Source organism: Carlito syrichta, unplaced genomic scaffold (assembly GCF_000164805.1).
Source record: "Carlito syrichta isolate Samal-C Ts95f unplaced genomic scaffold, Tarsius_syrichta-2.0.1 Scaffold301641, whole genome shotgun sequence".
NCBI lineage: Eukaryota > Metazoa > Chordata > Mammalia > Primates > Tarsiidae > Carlito > Carlito syrichta.
Genome location: NW_007245737.1, coordinates 422,020 through 440,260, shown reverse-complemented (window position 1 = coordinate 440,260; position 18,241 = coordinate 422,020). Strand labels below are relative to the sequence as shown.

The 18,241-nt window shown below is 34.7% G+C and overlaps 1 protein-coding gene across 4 annotated transcripts in view; it reads right to left on the bottom strand.

Annotated features, from left to right (window-relative positions):
* NRG1 (neuregulin 1) overlaps positions 1-17,661 on the bottom strand; it is a 167,720-nt gene extending 150,059 nt beyond the window's left edge. For all 4 annotated transcript variants that reach the window (XM_021710908.1, XM_021710907.1, XM_008055036.2 and 1 more), the window contains exons 1-2: positions 17,315-17,661; positions 7,454-7,575 (exon numbers count right to left, since the gene is read on the bottom strand). In XM_021710908.1, coding sequence (XP_021566583.1) covers positions 7,454-7,575; positions 17,315-17,469 — 277 coding nt within the window. In that variant the 5' untranslated portion in view covers positions 17,470-17,661. The remainder of the gene's footprint in view (positions 1-7,453; positions 7,576-17,314) is intronic.
* Between the last annotated feature and the right edge of the window lie 580 nt (positions 17,662-18,241).

Genomic DNA, 18,241 nt, shown 5'->3' with positions numbered 1-18,241 from the left:
TTTATTAGAATCTAATATTTTCTATAAGACACAGTTTTAGGAAGCCTGGAAAGATATAGAGATGCAATGATGGATACAACTTTTGTTGTGTCTTTTAAGTCTTATCAAATGATTTAATAGTAGTTCATACTCCCTAAGCAGGACAAAAAGATAAGTTGGATCTATTGTGATACTGTAGACTGTTAAAAAAATTACTAGCTCTGAGAATCCTAAGCAGGTCATATATCATTTTATTTTTTAATTAATACCCTGTTAATCATGGAGTTAGAAATGTTCATTAGCAATATAATCATCTTTAAATATAGAAATGAGCACTTATAGTTTCCATGATTGGACAAGTCTAGTAGGCAAGAGGAATCAATTTAAGCAAATTAATATTTCTTCAACTTCTGGAGATTGTCTAAGGACAAGACGTTTTGTGGAATGGGAAGAAAAAAGTCATGTGAGAGTCAGCAGAGATGTTTAAGTATCAGATTAAATATGAATATATAAAGATTAGAAATATACCTTTAACAAGGCCAAATGTGTCTTTCTGGTGCAAATTAAGTGTGGATGATTCTCTGTAATCAAGGGATTAGGAGGACAAATCGCTCAAGGAGTAAGATTGTTTTCAAGATGTCAAAGGTGCCTACACTAGCTCTCATACCCACTAAAAATGGGACAGTGAAAGGAATAGTATGTGAGGGTGCACGACATTCTCAGGACTTTCTCAAGCAGCAGGTAGTAAAGAGGATATTCTGAATTGGTAATCTAGATATTTGTTTTTGAAGCAGCTCCAACTAGCTTTCTTAATTTGGGCTGCAGAAAATGAAATTATTCTTCTTTGGGAGAATTTAACTTGAGAGAAGCTTTTAACCAAAGATTCATAGTATTTGTTCTTCTCTAGGAACACCTAGAAAAAGATCCTCATCTCCAAACCAAGGACCAACGCTAAGAGAGTTGCCTCCCTATCTTGTCCTTCAGGACTCTTCAGGGACATGACAGCCAGGTTGAAGTCGTAAGCTAAAGGTACTCAGCAAGAGTTGGGCAGAAATCCCCAGTCCCAATTTGGATATCAAGACTCTTTTCAAGCGTATTTTTTACTAACTAAGTAGTTGTCCACTGTGACCTTCCAAGAAAAAAAAAAAAAAAAAAACTCAGAGTTTTTCTATCTCTGGCAGAAAAGACCTCAGATTAGAGGAAAGGTTAACCATAGCATTTCCTCTTTTAATTGAATGTTACATAAAAATACCAGAACAGGAGGCTACTACAAGGATGCATCTACACAGTGGCAACTTAAAATAACCTCCCTTCCTAAAATTAAATGTTTATCTGAGAGAACTTAAAAATGTCTTTAATGATTATGGATCCAAATACAAACTTTCTGAATTAATCTTGGGGGAAATACATGTTCAGAAGTTAACACTGCTTTTATACCAAAGCAGTCTTTACTTAAAAAACAATTTTGCTAATAAGAAAAGTTAATCTTTTAAATTGAAATCATTCCACAAGCATTTTTATGTGTACTATGAGTAGAATTTATAGATTTAGAAAATAACCTTTTGTTATAACTATAATTGAAAATAAATTTATGTTAGACTTACAGGCTTTTAAAAAATTATTGTCCTGCAATCTCCTTGATTTTGATCTAAGCAACGTATTTTCCTATAGAAATTTGGTATATTAAATTTGTTAACTTATAAAGAACATCATCATCATTAGTGCAATTGATGAAGACTTAGAATCATCAGAAATTGAATACAGCTGAGTAACTTATGCTGCATAGGCAATTTAGCATAAGAAACATTAGTGTATTTGTAATGTTTGAATTCTTTTTTAATAAATTAAATCTGGCATTGAGAAGACATTGCAGTGTCTGAAAACTTCTGGAAAGAAATTTTTATAATTATTATGAATGCGTGACTTGTTTGAGATTTCCCCATGAACATAATATACTAAATGTAGCTACTACTTAGCAAAATATACATACACATACAATATATATACAAATATACATATAACTGTACTTCAGCATCCATTCATGTGACTTTTTAAAAAATTATAGGTCACTATCATGCATACATAAATTTTGATCAAATAATTTTTAAAGATTTAAAAAGTGAGCATACTACTTATTAGCACTGGTAAAGATGACTTAAGGAACATTTTTGAGTATCTGAACTCTTCTTGTTCATAATAAGTGCATACTTTAAAGCAGCTGAAAAATTTTAAAATCAATAAATGGTGGGGAGCTAAGATTGATACTATGTAGTAAAAAGACAACTCTACCCTTTTCTATACACTTGTTCTTGTTTATCAGCCTTCACATGCATTTTAGATAATACAACACCCATGGAGACCGCTATACAAATTATAAAACATATTTTACATGCTTCTTAATGTAACTATAGGTTGTTCACCAATATCACAGTATCTCCAACCACACTGTCATTTGGAACAAAGGGTAAGGTTAAGCCTGATACCCTAATGACCCAATTTTTAAAATCACCAATTGATAATGTAATAAAATTTTGTTAAAAAGACTATTTTTTCTGCTCATCTCAAATGAGACAGCTATTTTATCACTAGGGACCAATTGCTCCTATAAGATCTTGAATGTCACTAAAATTTTTCTCCTGATTAAAACAGAAAACTTAGAAGATATGATTGATTAGTTGTATATTCTCCTATATTACTATATTAAAAGAAAGCATTACTTAATTAATTTCGAATCCAGTTAGGTCTATTATTCACTTTCCTATTCTAATGCCCAGGAGTTTCCATAGAGTTTGTTAGCAAAGATTAATTGCTAAATCAAAGTTTTCTATATAAAGACTGAGCCAAATAAACTACAAATAAAAATGAACATACAGTGTATGAGGTTGTAAACATAGTGTATGAGACCTTTTCAATTGTCATATATGAATCCATGAAAGGAATTTACTCATAATTCATCACCTAATAATTACTGCCTATGAGATCCTTCTTTATATTAAAACCCAGCTGGAATTTGTTAGCTTTCCATAGGCCCAAAAGTAATTAGCAGATTGCATAGGTTGACATATGTTTACTATATGACAAATTCTTTTTTCCAATTCCAAATAAAGTAGGGGTTGAAAGGCATTGGAAAAGACAGAAAACATGTAAATTTATGAAATGTAGCTTAGCTAAATGATTAACAATGCGTATAATCCTTTCTAAATGCTTGAAAATCTTGAAAGTATGGTCATTGTTTCCCTCAAGCATATAATGTTTCCAGAGAATTTCTTAATTTTTAAAAATCATTTCATTTATATATATAATTGCTAATCTAAGTAGATCTAAACATGAGTTTTATTGCAGAAAACTTTTGTGACCAAAACTAATTTCATTCTAATAATTATCACAGCTGTCTTAATGGGATTAAACATAGTGCTAAACAATAAGGTCATCTGTGGAGAAAGCAAACAGTCTCTCATAAATGTCTCTCCCAACACCCCCATCTCTCTTAAAATCTTGTATCAAAATTCTAAACATCTTAGCACAAAAAGGTACCTGCATGAGAATTAAGCAAGTCACAAAGAATCCTTGCATAGGAAGGAATTAGGATAATTAGACTGCAGCAACATACCAGCATGATTCATCAAGAAGTTCTGTATAGAAACTGTCAAACCATAATCATACACTTGGGAAAATATGGCATAAGTGAGTGAGACAACACAAAATTTAAAAAATGATTAATATTTCACAAAAACATAAATTAAAATCTCAAAGGGAGTTCTACATAATATACCATTTTGACACATTCTCATTTTAAAGAGCTTTCTTCTTGGACCCCAAGGAAACAAGAAATTCTTGAGAATTCCACTATCAGCCCAAGTTACAGTAAATATAAATTTAGCAGTGATAGTTTAGCTGTATATTCATAAACACAGTAGAAAGTGCCCTTTTTCTCTCTGAAAGAGTGTTTCTGCACAACCTTTGCCTGAATTCCTAAGGAGACAGAGATATAACAACACAAAGGTAGTGTATCTGAGCCCCAGAGAGCTCAGGACCCAGTTGAGACTCCTTTGATAACCAGCCTTAAATGAAATATAGCAAATTCATAAATAGCAGTGGAAGAGGGTAAGGGATCAGGATGATTGCATATTTTCCTTTCGGCTGCACGAAAACTAAGCCTCTGAGGTTCAGGGAAAAAAGGGGTGGCTCTCCTTCTGTCCATTTCGCTAGCCTTGTCAATCATAGTGCCTGCCAAGTTACAGGCCCAGGTGGGCTGTAAGCTCTGCCACAGCCTATGAAGATAGGGGCACATCTGGGCAGCCATATTTCCGGCTTCCCCCTCCCTGGGTTGAGGCAGTGGTGGACACATGACAGATGACTTGTAAATTCTCTAGGTCTTTCAATGCGATATGGCACAATCAGTTCTGCTAATCAAACTCTTGCTCTGGGGAATGTGATTGGGAAAATAAGGAAACAGACAAAAGAAGGTAAAGCTGAATGAATGCCTGAAAAAAGGCCACGAAAAAGAATATGACCAAGTGGGACAATGGACAGGTCAAAGTTTGGAATTATAAAGAAGCAGATTTGAAAGCAGAAGTGAGAAGATGTAGGGAATGGCAAAAATGTTGAGAAAGTAGCTGAGGCACATTAAAGAGAAAGAAGAGCCCTAGATCCCTTTTGCCTAAGTTCTTAGAGAGGCCCTGGGTATAATTCCATCTGCATGAGGCCCAGTCATAATGAAACTCTAGTTTTTCCTCACAGATTTACCTTCTCCTTAGGCCTCACACCATTTCTTCAACTTCTGCTCTTCACAAGCAAAAGAATCTCCTTTAAGCTGGATGTGGTGGATCACACCTGTAATACCAGCACTTTGGGAGGCAGAGGCAGAAAGGATTGGAGGCAGAAAGGATTGCCTGAACCCAGGGCTTCAAGACCAGCCTAGGCAGTTTGGTGAGAACTCGTCTCTACAATAAATCAAAAAATTAGCCAGGTGTGTTGGTGCATGCTTGTAGTTCCAGCTACTTGGAAGGCTGAAGTGGAAGGATCACCTGAACCCAGGTCTAGGTTGTGGTGGCCGTGAGTGTGCCACTGCACTCCAGCCTGGGTGGCACAGTGAGATCCTTAAAAAAGAAAGAAAAAGAATCTCCCTTAACTGATTACTTGCCAACACACAAATATAGAGAGAATTGTGCTGTACTAGAGAAACACAGGTTCAAGCCCTCTTTTGCTACTAAATATCTTTGTGATCCTGAATGAGTCTGTTTTCTATTCTAAGTCTTCCATTTCTTTTTGAGTACAATGAGAAGGCTGGATAAGGAAGGTCTAATCCTAACATTCCAAGAGGAAAATAAAAACAAGACTACCTTGCACTGTGAAATTATTTATTCTCCTTCTCAGATGCTTTAAATAAGCCAATTAGAATTTGTTCCGGAAAGAATTTTAGCTAGTGGTTTAAGAAGTATTAATTTACAATATTCCAAGAAATTATCTCTATTCTTGCCAGATATAAAAGACTCATCAAAAGTGCTTCAGTTTTCATTTATTTACACTATACCTTGTCAGTACTGCATATACAAATATGAGCACTAGACCAAGATCTGAAAGAATAGGAATAAATGAATTGGATGCCTCAACTGTAAGAGAAATGTGAAAAGCTGTTATTACAAACTTTTCAGTACCTACCCAAAAATTAAATCAAAAAGGAACCCTATGGGTTTTAGCCAGGAGTAATATAATGGTAAATAATTCACTATTAAATCTTGTAAATCAAAAACTATGGAATAATCAGTATAATACTACCTTAAGCACTAAGTGAGACCATGACACTAACATAATTTTATTTTCCTGGGACTTTATGGTATGCATAGCTATACAAATCTAACCCAAGTGTCAAAAATCATAATTCAATAGCATTAACTATGAGGAGACACATTGAATCAAGCCAGTGACAAACTGAGGAGAAACAACATGGTTATAGTAGAAAGTTAAGAAGAAATCACTGAAGTTAATTTTTAAATTTTTATTTCACATGCCATCCTACAAAATTCCAAATGGGGTACAGTAATACTACAAAGTAATATTGCTTAACCTGTGCTGATTAAAAAAATAAAGTGATGTTATATTTACCCATATAAATTTTAAATGGCTTTTACATTTTAAACTGAAATAAAAAAGCATCCCCTAATGGAAACTACTTTTCACTGTTCTCCATTACTCTCTGTGGAGAGAGATATTTAAAATGAAAGTAATAAACTGATTACACTGCTAGAGCAGATCGTTGAGATGTCCAAAAAGGACTAGGTATTAACCTGGATTTTCTCAGCCCTGTTCCCATACTTTTATCTCACTCCTTCTCCCTATCCTGTTATATTACACATGGATCAAATGGCAAAAACTGTATCAATCTTTGTTGGAATTAACCCTTAAAGTCACTTTTAACCTTAAAGTCTTCCGTGCTAGCCTGGCATCTTTATCTTCTTATGTTAAGAGATCATGTCCTTGAAATGCACACTTTCGTCTCCTACCCAGAAGCCTCGCAATTAGGCTTAGTTTTAAAACAGACGACAGACTTTGCAAAGGCAATAGTTCAGTGTCATAATCCCAAAAGGAAAAGAAGCATCAGAGGCTTTGAAATAGCATTTGATTATTCTGAGAAATTTAAACAAGCATTGCTAGGTCATCATCAGTTCCTAAAGATGACTACATCAAATTGTGGCATATTGAGGTATTATGAAACAGAAAGCCATTCACTGCAGTTCTTTGACTTACCCGAAATAACTCAGAGAAGTTAGAGGGTGGGCAGGTGGCACTTTCTACCTCAAAGTAATTCATTTGTGTAACAAATATGCCCTGGCATTGTCTGAGGAACACTGAGGCATATAGATACCGAAATTCATTGCCTCTAAGACTCAATTAATTTAAAAATTAATAGGTCTAAAAAATAGGCCCAACTTTCTATTACCTAGAACCAGATATAATCACTTAAAAATATAAATAGGAATAAAAATTTCCAGGACTAAGTCAGGACTATATTTTGTATATACACACAAACATAATGTACACATATTCATATATAGCATATATATGTGTATATATATGTAATATACATATATTCTGATCTATATTTTGTATATACACACAAACACAATGTACACACATTCATAGAGAGTATCTATATGTATACATATGTAATATACATATAATATAACTGTATTCTGTTAGTAGAGACAAATAACTGACTGTCCTAGAGGGGGTGAGATACTCTCTTTTAGCAACCGATTCTTTTTTAACCTTTAGATATTTGAGGTCTATATCCTCTCATAGAGTAAAGAGCTTTATGAGGGACACACAAGTTCCTTGAAATGTTTAGTTTTCTTTCCGTGTTTTTAATGATTTCACAATGAGATTTAACACACCAGTCTATTACAAGTCTTACCACATGTCTTGATTACTCCTCTTAGAGATTGAGGAATGGAATGCAGTAGGTATCTCTTACCATTTGAGTCCACGATGGTGATGTTGGCAGAGGCACTGTCATTTCCTAATTTGCTGATCACTTTGCACATATACTCTCCAGAATCAGCCAGTGATGCTTTGTTAATGCGAAGTTCTGACTTCCTATAATAGCAGGACCAGAGTGGTATCAGTATATAACACAAAAATCCAATAAGTATCAAAATATATTTTTGTATAGTTTCAGAGTTCTCAAACTCCCCCTCCCCACCCTACATATATCATGTTAAAACACAACTTGCTATTATAATGATTCAATTGCGTTATTTTACCTAGAGTAAAAGTGTAATTCATCGTATTTAAATGATATGATTTATAGCATCTTAATTTTATCAATCAATTCAGTAATTTAAAGGAAGCCTTCTCTAAATTTTCTTTTTTACTCCTCTACCACCACCACTAACCACACTATATTTTAGACTTTTAAAATCAATGGGTAAATTTTTCTTCCTCTTTACATCTAAGTGTCATCACCAGCCATCAGAGAGTAGGAAGAGAAAAATGTATAAAATCATTTCTTAGAAGTCTGGTAAGGACAGACACTTAACGAAGGTCAGAATAGATAAAAATACTGCACACTTCTCAGAAGAGTAACATCAAGAATAACGTTACTTTTGAATGAAGAGAATTTATTGTTTCCAAGAGAAATTTTTCTTTCCTTAAAATTCTCATTGCTAGGAGCATAGTACCACATAAGATGTTCTTTATACTGAAATAAATATTTGTACAACAATATCACACACTTTTATAAAACTCTGAAGATTAAATCAATATTCACCAATTTTTTTAACATGAGCAGCATTGTGATTTGCATTTGTATTTTACTAGTGTACATACCTATAATTTAAATAGTCTCCAGGATACAAAACTCAGAACAACTGGAACTGATTCAAAGTTCACTAAAGTCTTTCTAAAGAACCCTTCTAAAGCTTCTAAAGCTAGGCATGGTAGTGCACCCTTCTAAAGCTAGGCATGGTAGTGCACACCTCTAGTCCCAGCTACTCAGGAGGCTGAGGTGGGAGTATTGCTTGAGGTCAAAAATTTGAGGTTACACTGCTCTATGATCACACTTGTGGATAGCCACTGCACTTCAGCCTTGGCAACATAACAAGAAAAAAACAACTATCTAATGCTCTAGACTGGTAACTGGTAACTATTACTTTCTGGTCTTTTAAGTGGAGGACAACAGGGAGAAAACAAGGCAGGAAAAAAGACAACAATCCCTCTGGTTGCAAATCTCCCATACTATACTTTGCTCATTTTTTAGTGAATTCTCTGGTATTTATATCTTCTTGACATACAATATTATTAATCAAGTAAGATCAATTGTTCCAAATTTAATTCCTACTATATTCCTCCAGTCTATCAGATTGAATCACCTGAAGTTCCGCAGATAAGCCTTCTGGTCTTCCATTTCTGTGCTTTTGTTAGTGTCATTTCTTCCTTCTACAATGGGGACCTCACATTTCCACTCATCAAAATCTCAGCTGACCTTTCAGAGGCTTCTCAGGTGCTAATAGCTGCATTGAGTCTTTAACGATCATATAGCTGGAGCTATTCTCTTACTTGTCTAAAAGCCGTGAGTACCTCTCTCAAGATCCTTGTTTTTTTTTTAAGAGACAGGGTTTTAGTCTGTCACCTAGGCCGAAGGGCTGTGGCATAGCTCAATGCAACCTCCAATTCCTCGGCTCAAGCGATCCTCTCACCTTAGCCTCCTGAGTCACTGGGATTATAGGCATGAGCCACTGAGCCCAGCCTATGATCCTCTTTTTATTAACATTAACATTCTTTCACAATGTCTCATCTCTCAACCTAGGACATATACTTCAGAGTGGTAAGTCCATAATATACACTTATTAAACTTATCGGTATCCTCATGGAACATACATCACTGCTTTGTCCTCGGTGTGTCCTCAAACATTGCTGAATGAATGTGTGAATAAATGAAGAAAATATTTGGAGATTCCCACTTGAGCACACAGCAGGACCCAACGTTCCTAATGCTGGCTCCAACATTCCTAATGCTGGAAGATGTGATAATAAGAGGGCACAGGCCAAATGAAGTAGTGCAGACCAAGACAATGATAGTCAAATGAATATGTGGACTGAAAAACTAATTTCACTAGTCATGACTCACAATAACATCTACAGGTAAACCTTAGGAAACAAAACAAAGTGTTTTGTTTTCAAAAAAATTTGGTCAAGTGGTAAACTTGAGAAAACAAAACAAAAAAGTGCTTTATATTCAAATAAATTTGAAAAACAGTAGGTTAAACAAAGACAGATTTTTTTATTATTTTAAATCCCACAGAATATCCCAGGGCCTTTAATATTCTCATATGCTCTGACTCACCAAGAAGGGGATATATTATCTAGTTTCTCTCAAATGTACTTGACCATGAAATTCTGTTCATTCACATGACATACTTGCTAATGTTTTCTGAAAATAATGGTCCATAGGACCAAGTTGACAAAAAGTGAAACTAATATCATAATAGGCTTGTTTACCTATGTAATAAGGGACCACCAAGGGTCATTTAAGAGTTATACACATTAATCAAAGAAGTTATACATAGAAAAGTTTCTCTGAAGTATATTCCTATAAAACAAAATAGACCATTTTGAAGGCAAGCATCTTTTGCAAGTAGAAACTGTTCAATAATAAAATATAACAACTTTTAAAATTATCAAAATACACCAGATATCACTCTTTGTCTGTTCTATTAACTTTTAACCCATATTTTGGATTATTCAAATACTATATAAACAGGCTGGGCATGGTGGCTCATATCTATAATTCCAGCTCTTTGGGAGGCCAATGTGGGAGGATCACTTGACCCCAGAGTGTTGAGATCAGTCTGGACAATATTGTGAGAGCCTGTCCCTACTTTTTTTAAAACTGCATAATTTGTAATAGATTATCAGCTATTTATACACTTTGTCCATACATAATAAGCTTTCTTCATGACACCTTTGAAGAATAGTGAGAAACAATGGGATAAATAGTACCATAAGGTTTTCCAGCACAATGTTTAGCATAGTTTGCTGAAATAATTTTTCATGTATGTCTATGAAACCACTAATAATAAAAGATAAATCATGAAGAATATCAGATTGGGAAAGAATATCCTGATTTACAACACCAGAGAAAGAGTAAATTCCTAAAATAAGAAAACAAGAACTTTTCTTAAGTCTCCGAATTCTGAGACATGATTATTACATCTCAAGAATGTACAACTCCAAGGTTATTACAATACCCTGAAGAACAGCCTTTTTTCCTATTTATAAAATCTAGGAACAATCCTATTTGTATGTAAAGACCTCTGTCTTGACCCTGTGCAATTAATATTTTAACTACTGAATTGGATGGAACTATAAGAAACATGGTAATCAAATTTACCATTAACATAGCCTTAAAAGGATCATTCTTTTTTTTTTTTTTTGAGTTGGAGTCTCACTCTGTTGCCCAGACTGGAGTGCAGTGGCCGCTTCCGGCCCCCGCAGCCTCGCCTGCTGGGCTCCTGTGATCCTTCCACCTCAGCCTTCCGATTAGCCAGAATTACAGGCATGCGCTACCACGCCCAGCTGACTTTTTGATTTATTGTAGAGATGAGGTCTCGCTGCCCAGGCGGGTCTCGAACCCGCGGGCTCAGGCAATCCACTCACCTCAGCCTCCCAAAGGCGCGGGATTACAGGCTGAGCCACCGAGCCCGGTTCAAAAAGGATCATTCTTAAAATCAAAGTTCTCCTAATAAGCCTGGGCAATATTTCCTGGAATACTATTCCTAGTAATGTAATCAAATGTTTTGCTTTGAGAGAGAGAGCATGCGAGAGAGGAAAAAAAATGTTCTATGCTAAAGTAGATATCACACTAAACAAAGTTAAATAGGTTTCTTTACAACAGAATTTCTCAGTGGTTTTTGTGCAAATCTATACTGTGTCTTTCTAAGACAGGCATGACATGTGACCATGAAGTCCTTTCTGTGGAGAACACCCTTAGGAATTCTAGAACAGAACATCAATGGGCAGAGACTAAGAGTCAATTGAATCAAGATAAGCATAGTAAATACATTCAGGTTCAAAAATCATTGTCAGGAATAAAAGGGGGAGAAATATGCCTTGAATACAATATGAGTAAAAAGAGGATTTCAATTAGTCACACAGTTGACATTAACCCATTTAAAAAAACTATTTAAAAAAAAAGAAAGAAATGTATGCACTCTTTAACTAAATTAATATTAAAACAGAGCATAAATCAAATTAGATAAAAGTCCTACTACATCACTCATCAGCTGAATCACACCTAGAATACTAAATTATGCTTTGGAGGGACATTTGATGAGAAATAACAGTAATTAGAGGACTTTAGAAGAGGGTGATCAGAAATGAACAGGGCCTTGAAATCTTATCACCAGAGAGGAATGTGTTAAAGAAACAGAGGTCTCAATGGCAGGCAACTATGAATGAAATATGGATAGCTATTTAAATATATTTCCTGGCTGTTATGTGGAAAAGAAAATTATTTGGGGTTGCTAAGTCTTGTAAAACTAAGTCTTACAAGAGAAGGAAGGCATATTTAGATGATATTATAAGGAAGAACTTTTTGAGCATTCAAAAATGTATAGTATGTTTCATGAAATAGTGAGGTTTTCTTTTTGGAAAGACTCAAGTCTGGATAGCCACCTGCCAAGCATATTCTTACAAGAATATCTCTATTCTTACAAGAATATCTCTATGCAGAAAAGGATTAAATTAGACCAGTGGTTTCAATTATTTTTGCAACAGAATCCTGTTTTAAAATGAAAGTTTAAATCAGAGTCTCCTATTCAAAAATATCATAGAGAAAGTGTTCAGGTCAAAGTGATTGGTAACCCTTTCTGTAATTCAGTAGAAACTTAGGATTTTCCAAAAGACATGATTAGAAAATCAATAATTTAGATGATCATTAAGGCCTCTCTGAACTCTAAAGGTACATTTAACTATGAGATTCTTCAATCCTGTATTTTAGAGTAGGGACAGAATGTAGTAAGAGTGTAGTAAGAGTCAAAAATCATATATTGCAAAAAGATTTGTGACTTTGATAAGTATGGATAAAAGAGTCTTGTCCTAAACTGTCTATAAGAAGGAAATTAACTTGGAAAAATCGTTGAATTCCTTTCTACTCATAAATATTTTGCTCTTTAATTGATGAGTTTTCAGAGGAACTGAGGAATGGCTGGTGCACGAATGGATTTTTATTTACTCATTTAGTTAATTCATGTTAAGTGTTTAAGACAATGTTTGCAATATAGTAAGCTCACAGTGTTAGCTATTATTAAAGTAATTACATTCTACATTCCTGAAATATTTGCATTTTTATAATAAGCACCCATTACTTTTGGAATAAAAAAAGCAATACAATACAAAGATAGATTAATACAAACTAATTTGATGAAAATTCTGAATATTAATTTCTTTTTCTTTTTTTAATATCAAAAAGCACATTGTATTTTTTTAGTAAGTGCTCACTTACAAGATGAATTCGAGATTTGAGCTATTGTTTAGTTTTTCTTACTCAACTTGATTTTTCTATCATAGTTTACAGGTTAAGGCAACTTAAATGCATATGGGGGAGATCTCCTCAGTGTATACATTTTTTTCTCCTTTGAGGACTCAGAATGACTGTGCTTGTATGTGTGGGTTCAATACTGCTTCAGATAGTGTAAAACTGCTAATTGTGAGAAGGACAAAGAAGGGAAAGACAAACTTCTTCATCTTTTCTTTTTTTAAATATGGAGATGAGGTTTTACTACGTTGCCTAGGCTGATCTTGAACTCTTGGGCTCAAGCACTCCTCCAGTCTCAGCCTCCCAAGTAGTTGGGACTGTAGGAATCCACCACCACGCCCAATGGAAAGAGGGACTTTTTTTTTTTTCAGAAGAAAGAGAACCAGGGAGAACCAACAAAACCAGGAACTATACCAAATGTCTTCTACAAACCGTATGAAAGGATCATTCGGTGTTCCCATTTTCTATGTGAACAAATTGAGATTTCCTCACACAAAAAGTGCAAGTGATCTGCCAGAGTTGCTCTGCTAATAAGAGACAGGAATGTGCGTAAACTTCTTCCATTATTGACACATATAAAATGACAACCACTGACAACAGGAGAAGCAGTGTTTAAAATTTTTTGAATGTGAACAAACCAATTAGAGCCAATTAAAAAAATTAATTCATGTGAGAGCTAAATAAAGAGCCTAAGTAAAATTAAGGGCATCCAAAAGTGTGTGAAATATACAAAAAATAGGTAGTCAGCATCTCATAAGGTGAATATAGACCAGATATTCAAATGAGGTCAATCTGAAAGCTCCCAAAATATGAATCTGTAACACTCCAAGCTCTTTAATCAATTTTCTTGATCAAAATCATCCACCATGCAAAGAAAACAAGAACAAAGGAATATGCAGACACATAACACGAGGGCAGTATCTATTTCTTTTAATTGGTCCCACACATAGCTCAGTCAAATAAAACAAACAAAGGTTCAAATGGGAATTCAAAATCATAGGAAGAACATGTAGGAATGTAGTTTATTAGTAGGAGAATGGGTAAAAAAAGGATAAGAGTTTACAAAATACTAGAAATCGCATACTGCTGTGAAATATTTTTATGACACTAAGGGATTAAAAGGAAATTCTGGCTGCTATGTGCAATCTAGATTATAAAATGTGAGAAAGATGTCTAGACTAAAGATTGGGAGTCATTGTTTTGCGTAAATGAAGAGAATCCCAGGAAAATTCTAAACCTGAAACTAAAATTCACCTCTGCTTGCTTGATAAGAGCCTAAGATAAAGATTAAGTCAAGTAACATCTAACCACTGAAAACACTTATAGTCTAAATATCGAGTTTATGGAAAATTGTTAATATATAGATGAATCTGAAAAATAAGATTTTTTAAATTAAAGACATTACCCATGCCTGAGTCCTGTGTTCTTACTTTATAAAACAAAACACATATATTAAGTTTTTAAATGGGTATAGCATTCATTCTATTTATATTTATAGGATAAATTGAAATAATAACACACCTTGCAAATGCTAATTAAATTTAGATGCAGGCAGACTCTTTAACCTTAAAAAAATCTAACAGCACTATTTTTTAAATAAAAACATATAACAGCAAAAACAACAATATTCCTAATTCTGAAAACTAGTAAGCTGATCACTTATCAGGTAGCTGTCCACACTACATAAAGTATGTCTTATGTTCATATCAAATATGTTAAGTGTTTTTGCTGAGAGCAATTTGTAGTCACATAATTTGAATGCTTTTTTCCTCATTTAATTCTTTCCAGCATGGCTACTGTTTAAGAGAAGTAATTTCTGACTACTGGCCTTTCTGGTATAATGGGATTTTATTAATATGTAGACAGTGCTCTTAGCTGTCTGAACCTATGAAGCCAATATGAAAATGCCTTTCTGAATACTAATGATACTTTTATATGTCATCCAAGTCATGTAACAAATTACCTCTTTAAGTATACATCTGTCCTTTCTGAAGCTTATTCATTCTAGTCAGCTCAATTTTTTAAAATTCCTTTTTTCATTTTATCTACCCAACTTCATTTGCTTCTCCCAGGTATCATTAGACTGAATATTTGCAGTCTTCAGCCTAGATGAACCTCACCTCCTTCCCTTCCTCCTCCCCAGCTCTCATAGTGTTTCAGCACATAAAATCTGGAATTCCTATGTTTTATATAAGACTGAACTAGATTCTTTCTATACGCTCAAATATCCCCCCACCCCAGTACAGCAATGATGCCCTAAACCTCTTTGATTTCTCCACACTCAGCTAATGCTTCTCATGGGAACTTAAATATTACTGATATTTGACAGCTGCATGGAAATAAATGAGATGCTTGTCTCTTTCTTTCTTTCTCTCTCTTTTTTTGAGGGATGGGTGCGGGAGACAGGGTCTCACTCTGTCTCCCTGGCTGTAGTGCGGTGGCGGCATAATCCCAGCTTATTGCAGCCTCAACCTCATGGATTCAGGTGATCCTCCCACCTCAGCCTCCTGAGTAGCTGGGACAATGGGCGCATTAGGTGCATGCTACCATGTCTGGCTAATTTTTGCATTTTTTGTAGAGATGAGATCTCGCTATGTTGCCTAGGCTGCTCTCGAACACCTGGGTTCAAGCAATCCTCCTGCCTTGGCCTCCCAGCATGCTGGGATTACAGGTGTGAGTTACCACACCCTGCCGAGATGTTACTCTCCGTTGGCAGATAACTTCATTTTTTCTACTTTATCTGTTGCAAAACAAAACCTAAAATCTATTCAATTAAATATCTGAAAGTATTTTTCTTGTTAAACTTTTTATAAGAATCATACTTATCTTGTCAATTCATTCACTATATCTCCTCCTCCCCACATTCATGCAGGTTATTAAACACGAATGTTTTCCATTTTTAAAGAAAGAATGCAAGAAATTGATTTGTGTTATCACTGAGTTTCTTACTAGTTGTGTCTCAAGGCAAAGCATAATACATTTTTGACCCTCGATTTCTTAATCTGCAAAATTAGATAGTCACCATGTGTTACTATTCAACAACCCTTACTATATATCAGAATGTTGTAAAAAATGAAGAAGAAAAGTAAGATTAAATATAAAAACACGATATCTCTTTAAAGTATTCTATTTTGTATATTTGAAGTACCACCTGCTGCAGAAAGTGACACCATCCTTTTTCTCATGCTATATTACTCTTTCAAATCAACAGATCTGCTGACACAATCAGTAACAAGATAAGCAGTGTGGTGAATAAAAACCATAGAAACTAAGAAAAATTCCTAATTGAAGTGATCAAAGCAATTAAACACTTTGATGCAATTAAATTAAATTCTCATTATAATCACTTGTTCTCACTTGCTCACTAACGTGACAACTTTTGGGTAAATGTCCTGTAAAATCAAAGTGTAGAAGATCCTTCTGCTGTTGCTTCTGTTATCATACCTAGGGTTTTGCTGGAATCCTCTGAGGAATGAGTGAAAAAATGTCATCTTTGAGTTTGGAACCACTGTGACACATGTCACACTGATTAAAGAACTGCTTAGAAGCCAAAATCCAATGTACTTAGCTCTTCTCTAATTTTAAACTATGGTACTAGAAGAAACAATTCTTAAATAAGGAAATAAATACAAATGAAGAGCGTAGCGAAAATAAAGGTGTAATATTTTAGAGTAGTTATAGATAGATATAGCACATCAGCAAGATGTTATAGGAATCACATGAAGCCCTTCCAAATATGCATGTCCTCAAGGAGGGTAGAAACATTTAAGATTCTTTTTATCTAAGATTATCTAATTTTAAAATCTGCCATAGTGCTGTTTTCCTTTAATAGAATTGTTGGTTAAAAATTCTTATTATATATGATTATATGTATTAACCACTTGTTCAAAAATAGTTCACTTTTTATTGATGACATTCCAACTCTTTCCATAAATCTAGGTATTGAATGAGTTTTATAATGAAGTCAGGATTTTGATTGTGTAAGGCATTGGTGTCTGACCAGCATTTAACTTATTTTGAAGAAATGGAATTTTAGGATCTGTTACTATGCCAGTATCACCACTAATCCTTTTTTCCATCTCCCCCAACTTCCTGCATTTGTTTCTCCATTCGTCCTTTCCTTTCTTCATCCAAACGTTGTAAGAATCAGAAACTCTAATTCTTTGCTATATGGTAACATAAGCACTGTGTATCATGTTTTTTGATAGTGAGTTCACTTGTTAGGGCCTAAATAATTTTTATATTTTATATCACTCTATTGCTAGGTGTGACCTGTCTTATCATATGCATTATACTTACCCTGGCTTTTTTTGTATCTTGATGTTTTGTGGTTTATTTTTTCGGTTTAACTCATTCCCATTCTTGAACCACTTGAATCTGAGAGAGGAGTATTCAGAACTGGTTTCACACCGAAGGACTAGTTTGGAGCCTGCAGCAGATTCCTGGCTTTTCATTTCTTTCAATCGGGGAGGCAAGGCTAAAAAAAACCAAAAGAGAAGGAGAAAAGTTATGATCACCAGGCGATCTTTCAAAGATAAATGTATTTATTTGGGGTTAGCCTAATCAATGCACCATTGCAAAGATTTTATTAACCAAGAGAAAAAAAAATTGTTTAATGGGTGAGCCAGTGAGGATCTCAACTTGGAGAAAAGCAAAGTTCCCAAAGAAAACACACTTAGAACAAACAAAACAAAACCATGGACTAGAAAGTTATTCCTATTTTTAAAAAAAGTATACCAGCTGGGCGCAGTGGCTCATGCCTTTAATTCCAGCACTTTGGGATGCTGAGGTGAGAGGATTGCCTAATCCCATGGGTTCAAGACCAGCCTGGGCAACTTGGCGAGACTCATCTCTACACTAAATCAAAAAATTAGCCGGGCATGGTGGTGCATGCCTGTAGTTCCAGCTACTTGGAAGGCTGGTGCTAAAGGATCACCTGAACCCAGTAGGTCGAGGCTGCAGTGGCCATGAGCATGCCACTCCATTCCAGCCTGGGCGACTCCAACTCAAAAAAAAAAAAAAATTATAGATAGTTATTTCCACAATCTTTGGAGTCTCTGACGCCATTAATAATCCTGAATACTGGCAATTTCAAAGAACCAAAAGCCTGTGCTAAGGGAGAATATGTAGCCAGGTCATTATTTCAAAGTATATTCACTCCCCAAATCAGTTTATCACAATTCTGTGAATAGGTGCAGGAAGTGTCACACTCATTTTTTAAATTAG